Source organism: Meleagris gallopavo, chromosome 2, assembly GCF_000146605.3.
Source record: "Meleagris gallopavo isolate NT-WF06-2002-E0010 breed Aviagen turkey brand Nicholas breeding stock chromosome 2, Turkey_5.1, whole genome shotgun sequence".
Taxonomy (NCBI): Eukaryota; Metazoa; Chordata; class Aves; order Galliformes; family Phasianidae; genus Meleagris; species Meleagris gallopavo.
In genome coordinates this window covers 52578017-52594765 of record NC_015012.2, presented here as the reverse complement: position 1 = coordinate 52594765, position 16749 = coordinate 52578017, and the positions used below count along the sequence as shown (strand labels likewise).

Here is a 16749-nt window from a genome sequence, read left to right as displayed (position 1 = left end):
ACATCCAGCCTGGCCTTGGATGCCTCCAGGGATGGGGCATCCACAACCACCCTCTGTGTGAAAAACTTCCTTATAAAGGATGTGGGCAGGAAGATTATGGGATGCTAACATGTACAGAGTTCATATCAGAAGATGGAGCCTTCAAGCTGGAGCTGGAAAATAAGCTCACTACTGCAAAGATATCCACTCAAAGACCTGGCAGCCTATGGAGATCATTTAGAGAGTTACTTTTCAGAGCCTATTATACACTCCAGTAAATCTTTTCTGCTTTGCTTCCATGGTAACTTGAAAGCAGAGAGTTGATGCGTATTGTCAATAAATGCTAAGCAAGCAGTTAATTTGGACATTGGCTTTTTAATTTTTATTTCAGATGGTGATGTAACAGTAAATTTTGAAACTTCAAACGGACACACCATAGCTATTGGTGAAGAAACCATACAGGAAGAAAATGCAGTAAAAGCCAGCAGAGATAATGGCGCTTTGTCAGAGAAACCATGTGGGCCAGAAGGAAAAAAGAAGATCAAAAAGGTAAATGGACACATTTATCAATTTTTTCCCCACCTACTTTAAACACTAACATGTTCTTCCATCAGCACCAATACATGCTGTAAGCTCTATCCTGCAACAAGGATGCCAGCAGAACCTGCCAAGAAAATAGACTTGCAAAACATGGGTATTTCATCACTGGTAGGCATACTGTGGATATAGTAAGGTAACAAATAGAAGCATGGTATGAGCATGAAAATACATGCATAGATGTTTCTGAATTCACTGTGAACCTTTTGTTGTAAATGTGGGCAGGCTTTGGTTCCAGGTTTTCCTTTTGTGAAAGAAGACATAAAGTGCTTGTGCATCACCTTGCAATACCATTGCAGAAGCGGCTCATAGCTTAAATATTCAAGTGTTTAATCTACTTGAAAACTGTGTGTCATTTTGAAAATTACTTCAGCAGCTCGTTCCCGTTGGTTTTCATTACCTCTTAAGCACTTAAATTCCAGCTCTTCAGAAATATTCAAGGGAATATATTGCTACTACAAATTGAACTCAAGTCATTTATGGAAAATGTACTTTATGCCTATGTGATTTTCTATAGATAAAATGCACTAAATCCTGTTAAATATTCACTGTGCCCCAAATCTCAAGGTCCATATTAGTTTTGTTACCTTCATTCAGATTCACTTTGGTAACAAAGTTTGACTGGATAAGGAAAAGTTAAAAACTCAAGTGGAATCACAGGGGTATGCTGCATTTAACCTCTTTCTGTAGTAGTTGAATACTGGACTACTTCTTTTCACTTTAAAAAAAAAAAAAGAAAGAAAGAAAGAAAAAGTGAGTGTTCTTAAATATTGCTCCATCTATTGGATTTTCTAGAGGAAAGAGCAAGGATACAAAAGACCAAGAACTTCATGGCTGGCTGTTAGACCAGTATTTCCAATGTTACCTAGTAACCTTTACCTAGTGATGAATGAGCCTCTGGAGGATGAGAGGGTCAGTTTGGCTAATACAATAATTTGAATTCTTCTCTGAGCTATGTAAGTCACTTGACTGTGTAAGAAGTGGCTGGATTTCCAAGGAGAACTGCACTTCTTACAAGATTCCTAGTACTTCCTGTCTCCCAACAAGCCCAAAATACATAATTAGCTTTTTTTCATGACATTTAAATATGTATATCTTTTTGTGTCAACTAGAACCAGATGTGTATTGGGTCAGGAAAAAAGATTTGCAAAAGCCATGAAAAGCTCCTTAAAAATGATTTTGGGGTTAGGTCAGATCATTTGTTATTTTATGCATCCCTAAATACAGCCTTCTGAACCTGTCAGGTCTTGAAAGTTTTCCTAAGGGGCATATTTTTAGAGGTACACAGTTCTAAATATTGAAATCCCATCTAGCTGATGCTGCAGAATGCAGAACTGTAATGAAAAGGGGAAGATACAGTATCTATTTCAAACACGTTATTTCATTCAGCTCTCTCTATTGTGCTGACCTTAAAGAAATTTGAAATGATTGCTGTATAAGAGTAGGCTCAGTGCCAAGGTATATTTAGCTATCACTTTATCACAAATTAAGCAAGAAGGTGAGTGAATCTGTTAAAGAGTAGGGCCTGCAGATGCCTCTCACCTGGTGGTGTAGACTTCAGTGCTTTTTTATGGCAACTACAGTAGGTCTGCATCACACCTACACCCACTGGCAGGGGGAGAAATAAGCCACTGATGTGATGGTTTGCATTAGCATTATCTTGATGCTCAAAGAGCATTAAAATCAGAGCTGTGGCAGGACTATGGGTATACCTGGCAGTGTCCTCTGGTCAGACTGTAACACATGCTGCTTTTCCAGATCACAGTCTCTGTCAGAAGAACTGAGATAGGTGGAGTGAATACTAGCTGGACTGTCACGAGCAATGAGTTCAAAATGGTTTTTGTAGAGATTGATGTTAGTCTTTTTAGAGTCACAAATTCCTATGTGTAAATCTTACAGGAAGTTTTTTGTACTTTCCATGTTTGTAAGACCTGAAGACAGCAATAATTCCTGCTGTTTAGCAGTACAGTATGCTGCAAACTGCTGCCAAATCAAAGCGTTCCAAAAAATGCAGCTCAGCCCCTGAAAGTTATCAGGTTATTTTAAAACTCCTTTATGAAATGGTGGTAGCTCTTACTTGCTTTCTGCTTCAAACAGGTCTTGAAAATGAGCTTCCTGCTTAAATAGGATGATGACTGCTGATGCTGGAAGTTTAAAAAGACCAAGTGTGGCAGGCACAGTGGTCAAGCGGTAAGAGTTGGCAGCAGTGCGTCATGGAGCAGGGAATGCGTTTGGAGTTAAAAGAAGTCACAGGAAAAATGTTTTAGCGTGAGCCACAGAAGTGCAGTATCTACAGGGCAAAAACAGTTGGCTCAGCCACAAACTGTAGGAATGAGTTAAGCAAAAGTGAGTGAAGTAGCAGCCTGAAAGCTGTTCCCTGTGCTGCCAAGCATCCCTGCAAATTTTGCACCTTCTACTCACGAGTATCTTCTGTGTTTGGGGAAAAAATTCCCTTTGGAAATTTCATAGTGTGGTCATTACTTTTTGTAGCTATGATACGTCAATTATCCAAACAGGGTGTTTAAAAGGAAATTTCTCCTTTATGGCAACATAATAAGAAGCTGGCGATACAGGTGATTGAGCAATTAAGTTTTACAAAAACAGGTGATTGAGTTATTAAGCTTTGCAGATGGGAAAGCAGAGCCCTGGATCTTTTTCTTGGATTGTTTATTCACATTATATTTGTACTAGGTTGAGTTCTGAATACTTTTTTTTCCTTAGCTTGGTTTTGTTTTGACTACAAGTCACTAGCATCTTTTGCTGAAAACACAGAGCTCAACTGTAGCCATTCTCTATGAGCACGCTGGAAGGGATGCAGAGCAGCACGTGGGCAGGCAGCGTGCCAGAGTACGTGCTGCCTGTCTGGCCAGCAGGCTGGACTGTGCTGGCATACCGGGGCTCCTGATCAATGGCACTTGTTTAAAGAGCCCCTGTGGGCCTCAGCGCTCCAGGTCCCCAATGAGGAGCATTCCCTATGAACCTTGCATAGAGGATCCATGGATCCCCTTCTTTCTTCCTCTTGTACCCTACAAGAGTGTTGGAGAAGAGCAAAAGCAACATGGGTAGAATAGATATCAAAATTGTAGCTGTTTCCCACTATAGACATAGGGACATAGCATGATGGCACAGTATGCTTGCTGAACATTGTAAGACCTCCTGATATTGTGTCAGAGCTCCTTTTCTCCTTCACGCTTTCCCAAGATGTCTCTGGCATTCAAGATACACCAGAGAACCGTGAGTTTGTAGCTGAGTTGTTTGTAAACTTTGATCTTACTCTTTTTTGATGTGGCAAGTTAAGTCTTTTTGTGATTCTGGTAGATAATTTCATTGTTAACTTAAGTTGAAGAAGTGAAAGTAGTAGTTGAAAGTGAAGAAGGTTCAGTAACCATTAGCGATACACTACTTGGAAAAAAAAAAAAGTTTCATTTTGCCTACCATCAGTCAGGTAGGAGTGATAAATAACTGCACTGCAGGAAGCCAGAGCTCTCTCGTGGGTGCTTTGGGTGTTCTGGGTGTCATGGAACATAAACTTCTGAAATGTTCCAATACCATTTATAGCAGACCCAAGGTCCTCTTAGGTTTTCTCACGTATTTCAGTGAAGGAAACAATTTCTAGTCCTGTTTCCAAATGAATTAATAGAACCCATCTGTATAGTGCTTTCCCTCCACAGCATAACTAACCTGAGAGCTGACAAATGTCTAATTTTTAGTTTAAGTTTTAGTTCAGAGGTTCTTTCTCCTACGTTTTGTCACTGTCTCTTATATCTACCTTTAAATTTAATCTTCTGTTTTTCTCATGCATAAACAGAAAAAGAAAGCTGGAGTCATAGGCCCTGATCTTATGAGTATGCATACTTGCTGACCAACACTCTAATTCGCATTCAAGGGAATGTTCTTTAAACTCAAATTTTCTGAATTTCTTTTCTCAGAGGCCTTTCCTTTATTTCCCCTAAGTGGAAAAAAAAAAACAAAAACAACCAAAAACCCACCAAACAAGCAACAACTGCTGAATTCAAAGTAGTAGCCTCCATCTTCCAGGGCCTTATACAGGAATCTCTCAGCAGATCAATCTTGCGAACCACTCACTGTGAGAGATAAGACAAACTTTCCTCTCTCTTGTGTTATAAACTGGCTTCCTACACCCCTCAGCTCTGTAGATCATTGTTATGTGCACCATATATAAAAGTTTATTGGTGTTTTTTTTGCCTGACTCCCAAAGAATCTACTTGTAGGTCTCAGTCTAGCTGAGTTGTTTGCTGGCCTACAACTTGTTATTCTAAGAATAGTTTATCTTCTATTTGTCACCTGAACTATGTTAATGAGACTGAATCCAAGTTTTCTTAAAAGGAAAGGTACTCTAGATAAAGCTTTGTTTGGGCAGGAATCATCCAGTAAGTCAGCCAAGCCAGGCACGCTCCTGCCAGTAGACTGACATGAGAGATGTAGGCTTTCACCCACGTAATGTGAGTGGCAGAGGAAAGATCCTAATTTGTAAAGCTGCCGTTTGTTTTCTGTTTTTGTTTTTTTCATTATTTAAAAAAAAACTACTATTATAAAAAAAATCCTAATGTGGCTGCAGGAATAAAATTGTAGACATGGTTTTAGCAGATTAATCATTGAATTGTTTGAAAATATCTATACAGATAGTATAAAGGAATATGGAAATTTACGTCTGCTCGCTTTCCAAGTATCTTATAGACCAAGAAAAGGTAAAAATATGCAGTTAACAGTGAAGATGTTACAGATATTCTGTCTTGATTTAACAGCTTACATGTTACGCAACAGTTGAGCAATCAGCATGTGCTTGTTTTGTTTTGTATTGGTTTTTTTCCTTTATTATCTTGGAAACAACAAAAATTTAATGTGGTTACTTATGTCAAACGTTACACCTACCCCTTTTTCCTCCCTCCTTCAGGTTTCTACCCTTCCTCTGTTACAGGGTCTTTTGCACATGGTGTTGTTAACATTATTCAGTAAGCAAAAGCTGGAAGTTTGCAGACATACAGATCTGTTCATCTGTCTTCAAGAAGGATGAATTCAAAACTGAAATTAATGCAGAGGGTTGTGAGACAGCTGTTCTTGTTCAGCCTAGCAAAACAGAGCCTGAGTCTTGAGTGTATTTGGTGAATGTAACAAATTGGTATATAGCCAGGAGAGACTATGGATGAAGGACAATGCTGGCACAAATAGAAAGGAATAAACAGAGGCTTGAAATACATTTGGACTAGAAATTAAAGGAAGCTTTCAATTAAAATAGGTGTTTTCTTGAACAGAGCTTTAGTAGTAAAAGCATGAACAAAAAGTGGAACATGATTGAGTCTAAAATTTATGAAAGGATTTGTGTGAGTTGACCACCTGCACCAGCACAGTCAGAGAGTCCAAAAATGAGACAAAAGACACCTTGTGTTGTCTGGCATCCCATGTTTCTGAATGACAGTTTCCTGGATTTTGATTAATCATAATACAGCTCTCTGCATAGGCTGGAAAGGAAACTCTTGATTCTCAAAACTATTATTTAATTTCATTTTGGAGGGGTTTACCCTGTAGTAAACAACAAATTATACCTTATTTCCATCTTCCATTTTACATAGTGTTACTCCTCTAAATTGTGCTCATCTTCCAGGAGAAGAGTGCTTTGCAGCTGATAAAGATTACATGTTTATAATGCAGGACTACTGACTGTCTGTGAGCTAGATTCATATCACAGCTCTAGCTGTAGAAATCAAAAAACCTTGGTACTGTATGACAAAATCCTGTAGTAGAAAAGTTTGGACTCAGAAATTTACAAAAGTAAAGAAAAAATACAAACCAGTTGTGCATGTTTTCTGAGACTATGTCAAGGATTTTTGTAGATCTTCAGAACCACCATTTAGTCCACAGCTTAGGAACAGTGGAGCATTTAGCTTCCAAAATAAGTCATTTGATTTTCCAGTGAATATGGCATACTGGAATCTCCCTGAAAATCTGTGAAAGTTTCCACAAGAGCTGCTGCACACTGAGTATTTTGTAATCCTGGTCATGGTTTTGTTTTTTTGTTTGTTTGTTTTTTATCTTTAGATGTTTATGTAAAAAGACAGCTTTCTTAAAAGTCTGGCCTCAATCACAATTTCTGGGAACGAGAAAATCCCATTTCAAAGTGAGCTTTCCTGAAAATCTGGCCTTTGGAAAAATTGTTCCAAACATGCACATATTATTGATCTAAATGCTTAAATAAGACATTAACATTTGCTTTGCTTTCTTATTAAAAATACAACAAATTGCTTTTACAGAAGATGTCTTGATGAAGTGTATAAAATTATTATTATTATCTGATGATCATTTGGTGACTTTTTGCTTAATGTCCTGCTCATGATGAACAGATTTCTAGATGAGGAAGAGCAATAGCAATAAAAATACCTTGAAGCTGATTCTGAGGTATTGAGGGGACAAATAGATGGACTGAGATGATTCAGGTGGCTCCTTGATTTGGCAGTCACAAACCTGATGAGAAAGAAGAAGCATCTAGAACAAGGGCCCATATTCAAGCAGGGACATGCTAGAGAGGTACGGTTGTAACACAATTTTATCTCAAAAGCATCTACAGACATCAGACCATCTCTCTCCCTCTGCAAGAGTATTCCACTGTTGCCATTGTTAGCTACTATTTGTATTTCTACAGTACTCATGCATAGACAAGGAATTTATTATATAGTGTCTTACATGAATACAAAAAAAAAAAAAATTCCCAGTAGGCTTGTAGTAAAAGAGAGGATCCCATGGTTAGATGCTGAAAAACAAGAGGAGACTAGACAGGATAATAAATACAATGCCAACAGCTTAAAAAATTGTTAGTTTTGGTATCACAACAGATTGTAATGCGAAGGAAGAGAGATATCTTTGTGAATGTTTACATGGAGAGTCTTCCAAGCCTGAGAGCAGCAAGGGAAAAGCAATTAAATGTGTTTGCTTCAAAATTTGGCTTGCTAGTGACAAAAGCTGGTCAAGTGAGAACTGAGTATCAGTATCTCAAGTAAATGAGAAACATCAGGTTAGGCGGGATGAAACTGACATTGAAGGCCATCAGATTTATCTGGTGAGATAAAAAAAGTGAAGATAACACAGAAAATACAAAGGTAACATAATGCCAAGAGGAATTATATAGTCAAAGCAATCGGCAAGAGCAACTATCTTCATCACAGACTTCTTCATCGATATGAGCAAGAAGACTCATTGATCAAGTGAAGAAAAAGGCATGTATGTGATCAAAGTATAGCCCAGGCTCAAAAGGAACTGTAACTATCCAAGCAGATCGAGTTCTGCTGTGCAAAGAGTCTGCCAGACCTTGGTATAATATGTTTAACAGTATGGAAAGAACTGCCCTAGATAGAGATGATATCCCAGTATTCATGGGGTTAAAATTGATATTACATAAATTGTCCAGCTTAATCACAACTGAAATCTGAAAGCAGAGACATTGATTTGGAAGAAACATTCAAATTTAGTTTTTCATTAATAATTTTCATTTATTTTTCTATAGAAGACTGAAAATATTGTGTAAGAAAGATATGCTTATTTGCAACTAAGTAAAGATGTAGCCTCACATTTTGTACTTTTTTACTAATACATAAGACATATTGTGACACATTATTTAATCAGTTAAGCAGTCGAATGTAAGTTGACTAAGATTCTAAATAATTCTCCTGCATTTCTTCAGAATATGGAGGATAGAGTACTAGGTTATCATTCTTAACACTTTCTGTATTAATGACTTAAAGCAAAACACGGTGACAATGTATAAATGCACAGTTTTTCAACTGATTCTTGTTAGTAAGTAGAGTTTTAGGATGCTGGATCCATAAGGAAAAAGAATGGTATACACTTAAAATTCTTTCTGATCATGTCCTTCAAGATCTTCAAAATAGAAATTTTATCTTTTCTTGCCATGTTTGTCATAATAGAATTAAAATGTAACAATGTCTTGCTTTCTCACAATTAAATCAATTTTTCAACTTTGAATGAAGGTAGGTGGAGTTTAATAAGGAGGTACCATTTGCTATAAAAGAGGAAAACAAAGTGTAACGAATATGTTTTTTTCTTCTTCCAAAGTCTTTCTCTGGTCCAGGAGAAAGAGGTAGGAAAACAAAGATATTGTACAAGGTGCTTGAAAGAATCTGCTTGCTAGCTCTAAAACAGTAGTTCTTGCATAACATTAGCAAAAACAGTTTATCCTATGATTATATAGGCTGGAAAGAAATGAGAACAACACCATTAATTCTCTTGATTGATAAAGAGTTATGTGTGCATGTTGCTTTTAATAATTGCAGAGGTGATGCATCAGGTTCATGTTAACAAGCCTTAAACTAGAGATTGAAAAGGCTTTGTTTCTGAGATAAGGAATGTTGATGTTGTCCAACATGTTTGTTTCTGTTTTTCATCTACTAATCTTACAGTGAAAAGATACTGCTTATCTCTTGGGAATCTTTTACATAGGAAGGAAGAGGGCAGGGAATGGCCAGGAGAGCAAGGAACTGCCATGTAATGTGTGTTAGAGTGAGGCTCTTGTGGGAATGTACTGAAGTAAGTGAATTGGTTTCCTTTCAAGTGCTAAAAAAGAAGTCGTTAAAGTTCTTTTTGATATATGCTTGGCTCCTACATTCCCTGAGCATTGTAGTTTATAATAACATGCAAGTAAAGCTTTTATGCTTTTGATGGTATGCTATTACTTCTATAAAATACTTTTTTCTGCAAGGTGTGGAAAGACTGTCTTGAGTCCAAACGGGCACAGAGATGGTGTGACAGAATAAAGAAGGATTCCCATCTGGCTACCAGCTATAGTCTAGACACCATAGAGTTTGTGTTGCAGAATTTAAGTTGCATATAAGTGGCTCAACTACATTAGCTTTGCTGTTTTGAAGTGAATTTCCAGATCCTTCCCACTTATCTGTCTTCAATTTGCAGAGCACACAAAGTTCCCTTGGATGAAATTAAACACAAAGCTGCATTCAAGAACTTGTTGAGTTCCCCCCACATATGGACATGCAGCCCACAGAACTAGCCTGAAGCTACTCCACAGTATAATCTTGTGAAGTGCACAGGACAGGGACACTGGATCCCCTGTGTTACTTGTTTCACTCTACAGAGCCATTCCTATTGGACTATGAAATGTGGATAAAGTCCAGATTTCTGCTGACTGAGTAACTGTTGATTCTTGAAACTGCAGTCTTACATGAACACCTAAAGGACTTGCAGGAGGGAAGAGCGTTCCCATGCCAAATGACATCCTATTTAATTTAGTTAAAGAGTAGAAATACCCTGGGGAAGATACCGAAATAAAGGTGCTGTTTCTGTGAGCAAGCAGGCTGCAGCATAGGAAAATGTGTTGCTTCAGGGAAAATTTCAGCTTGCATGGCCATATTTGAACCTGTGGCTGAGAGAACAGCTTTGTTCACATTTACATGAATCTGAGTTTTATAGCCTATTGATTTCAGAGAACTAGAAAAAATCTAAGGGAATTTTTTACCAAATGGCATTTGCCTTGCTTAGTTTGCAGCCAGCAGTTTAGCTGGGGATACTAAAGAGGATCCTTGGAAGTCTGGAATAGATAAGATTGAGAGGAGTGCTGGGCAAAAGTCTTCAATGAGAAGGACTTGAGTTGAGACAGGTGGGAACTTTTTTTTTCTTTTTTCTGAAGTAGTAATTCAATAAGAGAGAAAAGGTGAAGAAGTCTCTCCTGATTCCCAAGAGATCAAGCAGCAAAAGTAGTCATTGTCTAGCTTGCTGTTGAATGTTTGTGGTGTCTGTGTCAGTTGGCTTCTGTTCACTTTCTTACCCATAGAGAACACTACTGATCACTGCTCAGAAATAACTGCATCCCATGCTCCACCACTACCCAAGTCTAAGCCTAAGTCTAAAAAAGCTCCGCTACCACCAAAAAATGCTCTTGCTGCTTCTACCACCACCAGCCATAAGAGTAATGAAGCACCTCATGCTAAAAAAAGGGAAAGGCTCCTGTTAAGCAGCCTCCTCTCCCGCCTCCCAAGCCAACAAGCCACAGTGCAAATCGAGAAGTAGGTGAGTACTGCACAGGCAGTGCCAGTTATGGTGGGTGCATGTGCATGAAGGCTTGGTCCTACCAGGACTTCTGCTTTCGTACTTAACTATGCTACTAAAGAGCATGCCACTGATGTTTTTAGCTAACATCTCACTGAGCTCTGGTTCTGCTGTCTGCAAACACCTCAGATGAATCATTTTGCTGTCTAACAAATGTATGCACAACACCAAGCACAACAGAGACTATACTGAATTCCCAGTTGACGTGCAAGTGCTGGCAATAAAATGACTCAGAGAACTATCAAAGGATCGGCAAGGAAAGAGGTGACTTTTGAAAACAAATACATCTGAACTGTCCCAAAGTAAATCTATTGATTTTTCTGTAACCTGCTGGAAATATCTACTACTCCATTCAATGTGACAAGATTACAAGTTTTCAAAGTGGTAGAGAACAAAACCATGAAGATATCTTTAAAAATTATTGAGTAGCAGTTGTTTGATCTGAAAAAAGAAAGCTCCTTAGAGATGGCCAAGCTTTCCTGAGCTTGTTGATGACTTCATGTGATCATAAATATACACTGAAAAGGGAAAATGCTCAGGCACACAGCAAATGTATTTATCACTGCACATTTTAACCATATTTCTGCAGTTATGCTAGATTTTATGTAGCTATTCTCAGGTACTGAACTTGAGTTCGAGTGGTTGTGATTTAGACAATGACCAAAATGAAATCATCCAAATACAATTTGAATGCAAACAATATTACGATGAGTTGAGTACATATATGCATTGGCCAACTTATACAAACCTTGTGTTCTCAATCCTCTTTCAGTCTTCCAAAGTCCTTCAGTCCCTCCAGTTTTCTCTCCAAGTATACTTCTTCATAACTTGTACATTTTGGCAAGTGTTGTATTTGAAGCATACAGAAGAGGACTGTTTGAAAACACTGCAAGAATGCTAAAGTTACAATAATAACTTCGCCATAAACTACCTATTAACTTGGTATTAACTGTCCCTTCTACATCAGTAGGCCACAAGAATAAATATTTTGAAAACCCAGAATTTGCTGCTTGTATTTCACTTTCAGATGGAAAACTGTTACTCTCAGCTAAAAGAACCTTGTAACAGCAGACCTTTCAGAGACAGAACAACCCACTGGGTAGAAAAGTGTTTAGGCTTTTGACCAGTAACAAGCTCTCAGATACCTCAGTTCATTAATTAAAATACATTCAAATTCCAGATTTGTCTCTTAGTAGCCTTGCTGAAATTTCAGGTGATACTTGAGATCACATGGATATAAAACATATCAATGTGCCCCTTTTACAAAATAGCACATATTCTATGAATAATTTCTTTCAGCGCTGGGTATATTGTTTTCATCTGCAATGCTTAATAAACAGAATTGATTGGGGGTGATATTTTATACTTGAGGTTTATCACATTCCTGTGAAAGTGAATACAGTGATCCAGTCCCATGAAGGAGAACAGGAATATGAGGAACTGAAGTTACTCAACAGATTTCCTAACTGAAATAGTGGAGTTAGGATGAGTGTTAACATAAGCATGAATGTTTGCACAAAATTGAATAATATTCATCAGCTTTTTTATGTAATCAAAATCTAAGTTTTCTACTGAAAAAGGGACTTGATAGGAAATTGTTAACCAGCCCAGTTTAAAGCAATAATAGCAATAGCACTACTGACTTGAGTCAAAGTGTGGGGAGAATTTCTCTGGGAGAATTCTTTCTGTTTCTGATTGCAAGACCAGAAAGGTTCCAAGAACAATGTAAGGCTTCATTCAATGGAAACATCTTTTTAACTTTTCCCAGTAATAATTATAGTGTGGTTGTGTATTTGTATTGTGCTGGAGTTCTTGAGGTTAGGCACATAACTTGGTTTCATTGATTGGAGCCTGTGTTTAAGTGCTTTGCTGAATCAGAACCAGAGCCATTTGTTAGTACCATCCACTTACTCAGTAAGGTTTCTGCTCAGTAATATGCAGGTTGGAGCCACTATTTATTTCCACTGCAATTATGAACTATTGCTTATAACATTTCTTTGTTTCCTTTTGATTTGCTGGTAAATAAAGTCAGTGATTTGTAGTGGACGTGACTGATAAGAGCAAGTATCAATAGATCCTGTGCTATAGAGTGGCCTCGTAGCACATAAGGACAGTGATTTGCCTGAAGCCGTGAGTTTTTGCAGATTTTTGCCGATGTACTGAAAGCTGCACAGCTCTCTAAATGTTTATAAACCATAATGTTCTCCTGCAGAAGAGAATGGTATACTGTGTCTTTTGAATTATTTTCCATTTTCTTTGAGGCTGAGAGCAGCATCACTATGAGAGCTATTTTTGTACCATGAGCTTATTGGTGCGAGTATCTGTATTTTGGTTCTATCCTAATCTGCTTGGGTTTTGTTTTTGTTTAAATGCTTATAGGCCTTTCAGCAGATTTCTTTTACAGCTTTCTGTTCTGCTCTATAAGCTTAGCTTCGAGGTTGCTGTGCAACTTTATAATGCTTTCACTTGTGCTCTTGAGGTTAATCATTTTTACTACAGCAGAAGAGTTTGAGGTGGATGAATTATGATGAAAAGGACTGAACTGTAAGATGGTTGTCATTTTTGTTGCTTTTTAAATGTAAGTTGAAAGTCTGAAGCTCCCAGTCCACATGATGGCTGTTTCAACACAGCAGCCAGAAATGTGACTGGAATGCAAATGAGAATACCAGTCTAACTGATCTCTTGCAATCTTGCACACTGACCATGTGTGTTTCAATATAGTAAGTATCACAGCAGCAGACAGCAACATTACTTACTAGTTAGCAACAAGTGTCGAAGTCTTGTGTCACCTTGTTTTCAATGCTGAGTTGGTCACTGGCAAGACTAAGAGCTCCAGTACACACAGGAGGTCTTTAGTGCCTCTTTGCTTCAGGAGGTCATTTGTGCAGAATGAGATCAGTAGTTTCTGCCTCTGTTAAATGGATGTACCCAGCTGAACCCAAAAGTACATCTTGTTTTAATGGCCCTCTGCTGCTTGCCATTAGCTAGGAACACACAACTTGAAAGAACATTGTGAAATGTGATTAACTGATGCCCACAGGGATCCTGATTTGTCCACTGAAAGATGTACAGAAAATCATATTGTTCAGTATTTACTCATTTGAAGCATATAGATGAAGGATTATAGAAATCTCAAGTGTGTGTTTTCATTTTTTTAAAGTATCAGCACAAAAGTCAACTAACGCAAAAAGACGCAAGAATTGTACAGTTACAAGACTGCAAAATGCTTTTTCTTTTCTTATTTTAGCTAGTGCTTCACATGCTAAAAAAACACCAGTCTCCAAGTCCTCTTCATCACCATCTACTTCGTCCACATCATCTCATCCCAAAGCCTCTAAAGAGACTTCCAGCAAATCAGGCACATCAGGAACTCCCAGGGGCAAGAAAAGGCCTGGGAAACAAACAGCTCCACGAACAGCACCAGATGGGGCTGCCTCTTCCCCTTCAGGTGCCACTACCAACAAGTTGGAAGTGAAGGCAGAAAAATCTGAGCCTGAGCAACCTTCCAGTGTAATTTCTGAAACAGAGGATGTAGGCGAACCAAGCAAGCTGGTTGTCCCCCCTCCTCCCATCACTGCTCCTCCTCCACCCCCACCCCCACCTCCACCTCCTTTTACTTCTGCAGCTGGTCAACTCATTGTATCCTCAGATGCCCAAGATCCATCCGTTCCCGGATCAGATAGTAAACCTCTTCTTCAGGCTGAGCGAGGCGCAGATGAAGGCTTGAGCAATACAACCCCAGACAGTGGTCCAGAAGCTAGTGGAGAGGACACAAAAAGGTGAGATCGTCATTGGTAAGTCATTGCTGTTATTAAAAAATAGCAAAGCCTACAGTTGAGGGAGCCATATTTCTAGTGTTACATTGCATGTCAGCACAATTTGTTCTTTGCATCTTAGAGCCATTCTCGTATAGTACTGAAGGATTCCCTGACGTGTCATTTCTCATCATCTGCCAAGTACATTATTGCTTGGCTTAATACAGCTTGCCTTGTTTCACTGACACGGATGGTCCAGAGAATCTCTGGGTGCCCCATCCCTGCAGGTGTTCAAGGTCAGGTTGGAGCCCTGGGCAGCCAATCTGGGGGATAGTAGCCCTGCTCATGGCATGGGGTTGGAGCCAAGTGGGCTTTAAGGTCCCTTCCAACCCAAGCTATTCTGTGATTCTGTGAATAAGACCCCTGTGTTTAACTGCTCAGCTAGTCTCAGATAATACTTTCTTTTCTCTCTCATAAAAGCAAACAAGAAAGGATGCTGAATTATGAGGTGGTTTGTTTTGGTTTTGTTGTACTTTTTTGTAAATATCATTAAATATCTCATTGCTAAAGCTTCTCAATTCAGTAGCTGAATTTACTTGTAGGCTTCATGATAGTTTTAGACTTTGGCTAGTAAATGTTAGTAAGTCTGCCACTGCCCAATATTTTTTCTTAGTCTCAGATACTATAAAGTTTAGTCAAGAACAAGTTCATAATTACATTTTTTTAATCAAAATAGTCGGTAGCAAGAAAATGACTGATGTTAATCTGTCTTTTCCCTGTCAAAAGAACCAGTGTCTTTCATAACAACCCACGAGGATTTAATCAAAGATAACAGTGTCCTAGAGAATTTCCTTTAGATAGAGGAAGTCTTGCTGGTACATCTGTGCCAGTATTACATTCCTGTGCTGCTTCTCTCCTTGATCACACATTCGTTTATGAAAAGGATTTTCCCACGGCAGACGGAAATTCTGCTGCTCATTTCCATGTTCATCAGTGATGGAAATGAACATTTTGCTCTCATCAGTAATAAAACTGTATTTGCACTAAATACAGTCTTTCATCCAGAACAGGAAACTTTGCAATCCTGCCTGCTCTCTGACTCACTCCTCTTACCCTCAACTTTATGAGCTGCTTTTCTCATTACCCTTTATTTACTATTGGTCCCATCGCACAAGAAATAAGCAAGAACAGTGATGTTTCTTTATTAAAACTTTGCAGCTCATCATTTCAGACCGCATCTTTCTTCCTGACATACTTACACGTATATAGGTATGTACACCCATGTGCATACACATACACTGCATAGCTTGTACATCCATATGATTTTAGAAAGAGAGAAGTTAGTGTGAACAACAGAACTTTTATTTTCATTTTTGCTTTTATAGTCCATCTCCCGTTTGAGTTCTGTGCTGCCTTAATTAACGTAACATCGTGTCGTTATGAATTAACAGCTTGGCTAGCAAAGACAACCAAGAAGCAAAGGCAGCTGGCCAGACCCACTCTGAACCAGCAGAGAGGACTTCTGATGCTGCTGCTGCTGCTGAAAGTGAAAGCAGCAGAGAGAGCCATGGCAGTGACTCTGATTCTGATGGGCCCATACTTTACACAGATGATGATGACGATGATGATGATGATAATGCGAGTGCTGAAAGTAAGTCCCTAACAAAAGGAGTGTACTGGGGAAGGGGTGGCCACCTCAGGGTGTATACATTTGTCCTTGGCTGGCTCAGAGGACCTGCTAAGTATCTGTGGTTGCTAGATTGTTAAACTGGAGCTCACTGCTTGCGCACAGTCCAAAGACACCTACATCTAAGTGAGTTTTGTGTAGCTGACCCTGTTTAGTTATGACCTGCAGGAGAGCAAAGACTAAGGCAGAGCTTTTGCGAGCACATTGTTCTGTGGGTGATTCTTTTCCAAGATGCAGTGCTGCTGCAGGGCATCTTACCAAGCAGTTGCTCCCTATCTTTTACATATTACATATGAGCGTGCTTGATACTTGTTAGTGCAAAGTGAGGAGAGGCACATATAGCTTCAAGAAATGATTATGTATAGTTAAGTTTTACCACTGCTGGTAAATGCTTCTCCACTCCCAGACAGTTGTGATCAAAAACTTGCTGAGGCCCATGCAGTTTAAGCATTGCATGGGTAGGAATGGAGATGGGGGGAGCAGGTTCAGCAAAAGAAGAGGGTGTGACAAGGTCTGCCACTGTTGGATGTGTGTAGCCCCCTCAGAATATCAAGAGACAACAGAACTGCTTCCAGAGCTGGCTGATGCTAATGCTAGCTGTTGTCCCTACTATATCTGTCTTACTGACAAAGGGATTGCTTC

At 38.9% G+C, this 16749-nt stretch overlaps 1 protein-coding gene across 1 annotated transcript in view; it reads left to right on the top strand.

Moving 5' to 3' along the window:
- The first annotated feature begins 349 nt into the window (after positions 1-349).
- PHACTR2 (phosphatase and actin regulator 2) overlaps positions 350-16749 on the top strand; it is a 34921-nt gene continuing 18521 nt past the window's right edge. Inside the window, 5 exon segments of the mRNA XM_010707268.2 lie at positions 350-528; positions 10391-10552; positions 10555-10626; positions 13913-14444; positions 15872-16071. Coding sequence (XP_010705570.2) covers positions 495-528; positions 10391-10552; positions 10555-10626; positions 13913-14444; positions 15872-16071 — 1000 coding nt within the window. The 5' untranslated portion in view covers positions 350-494.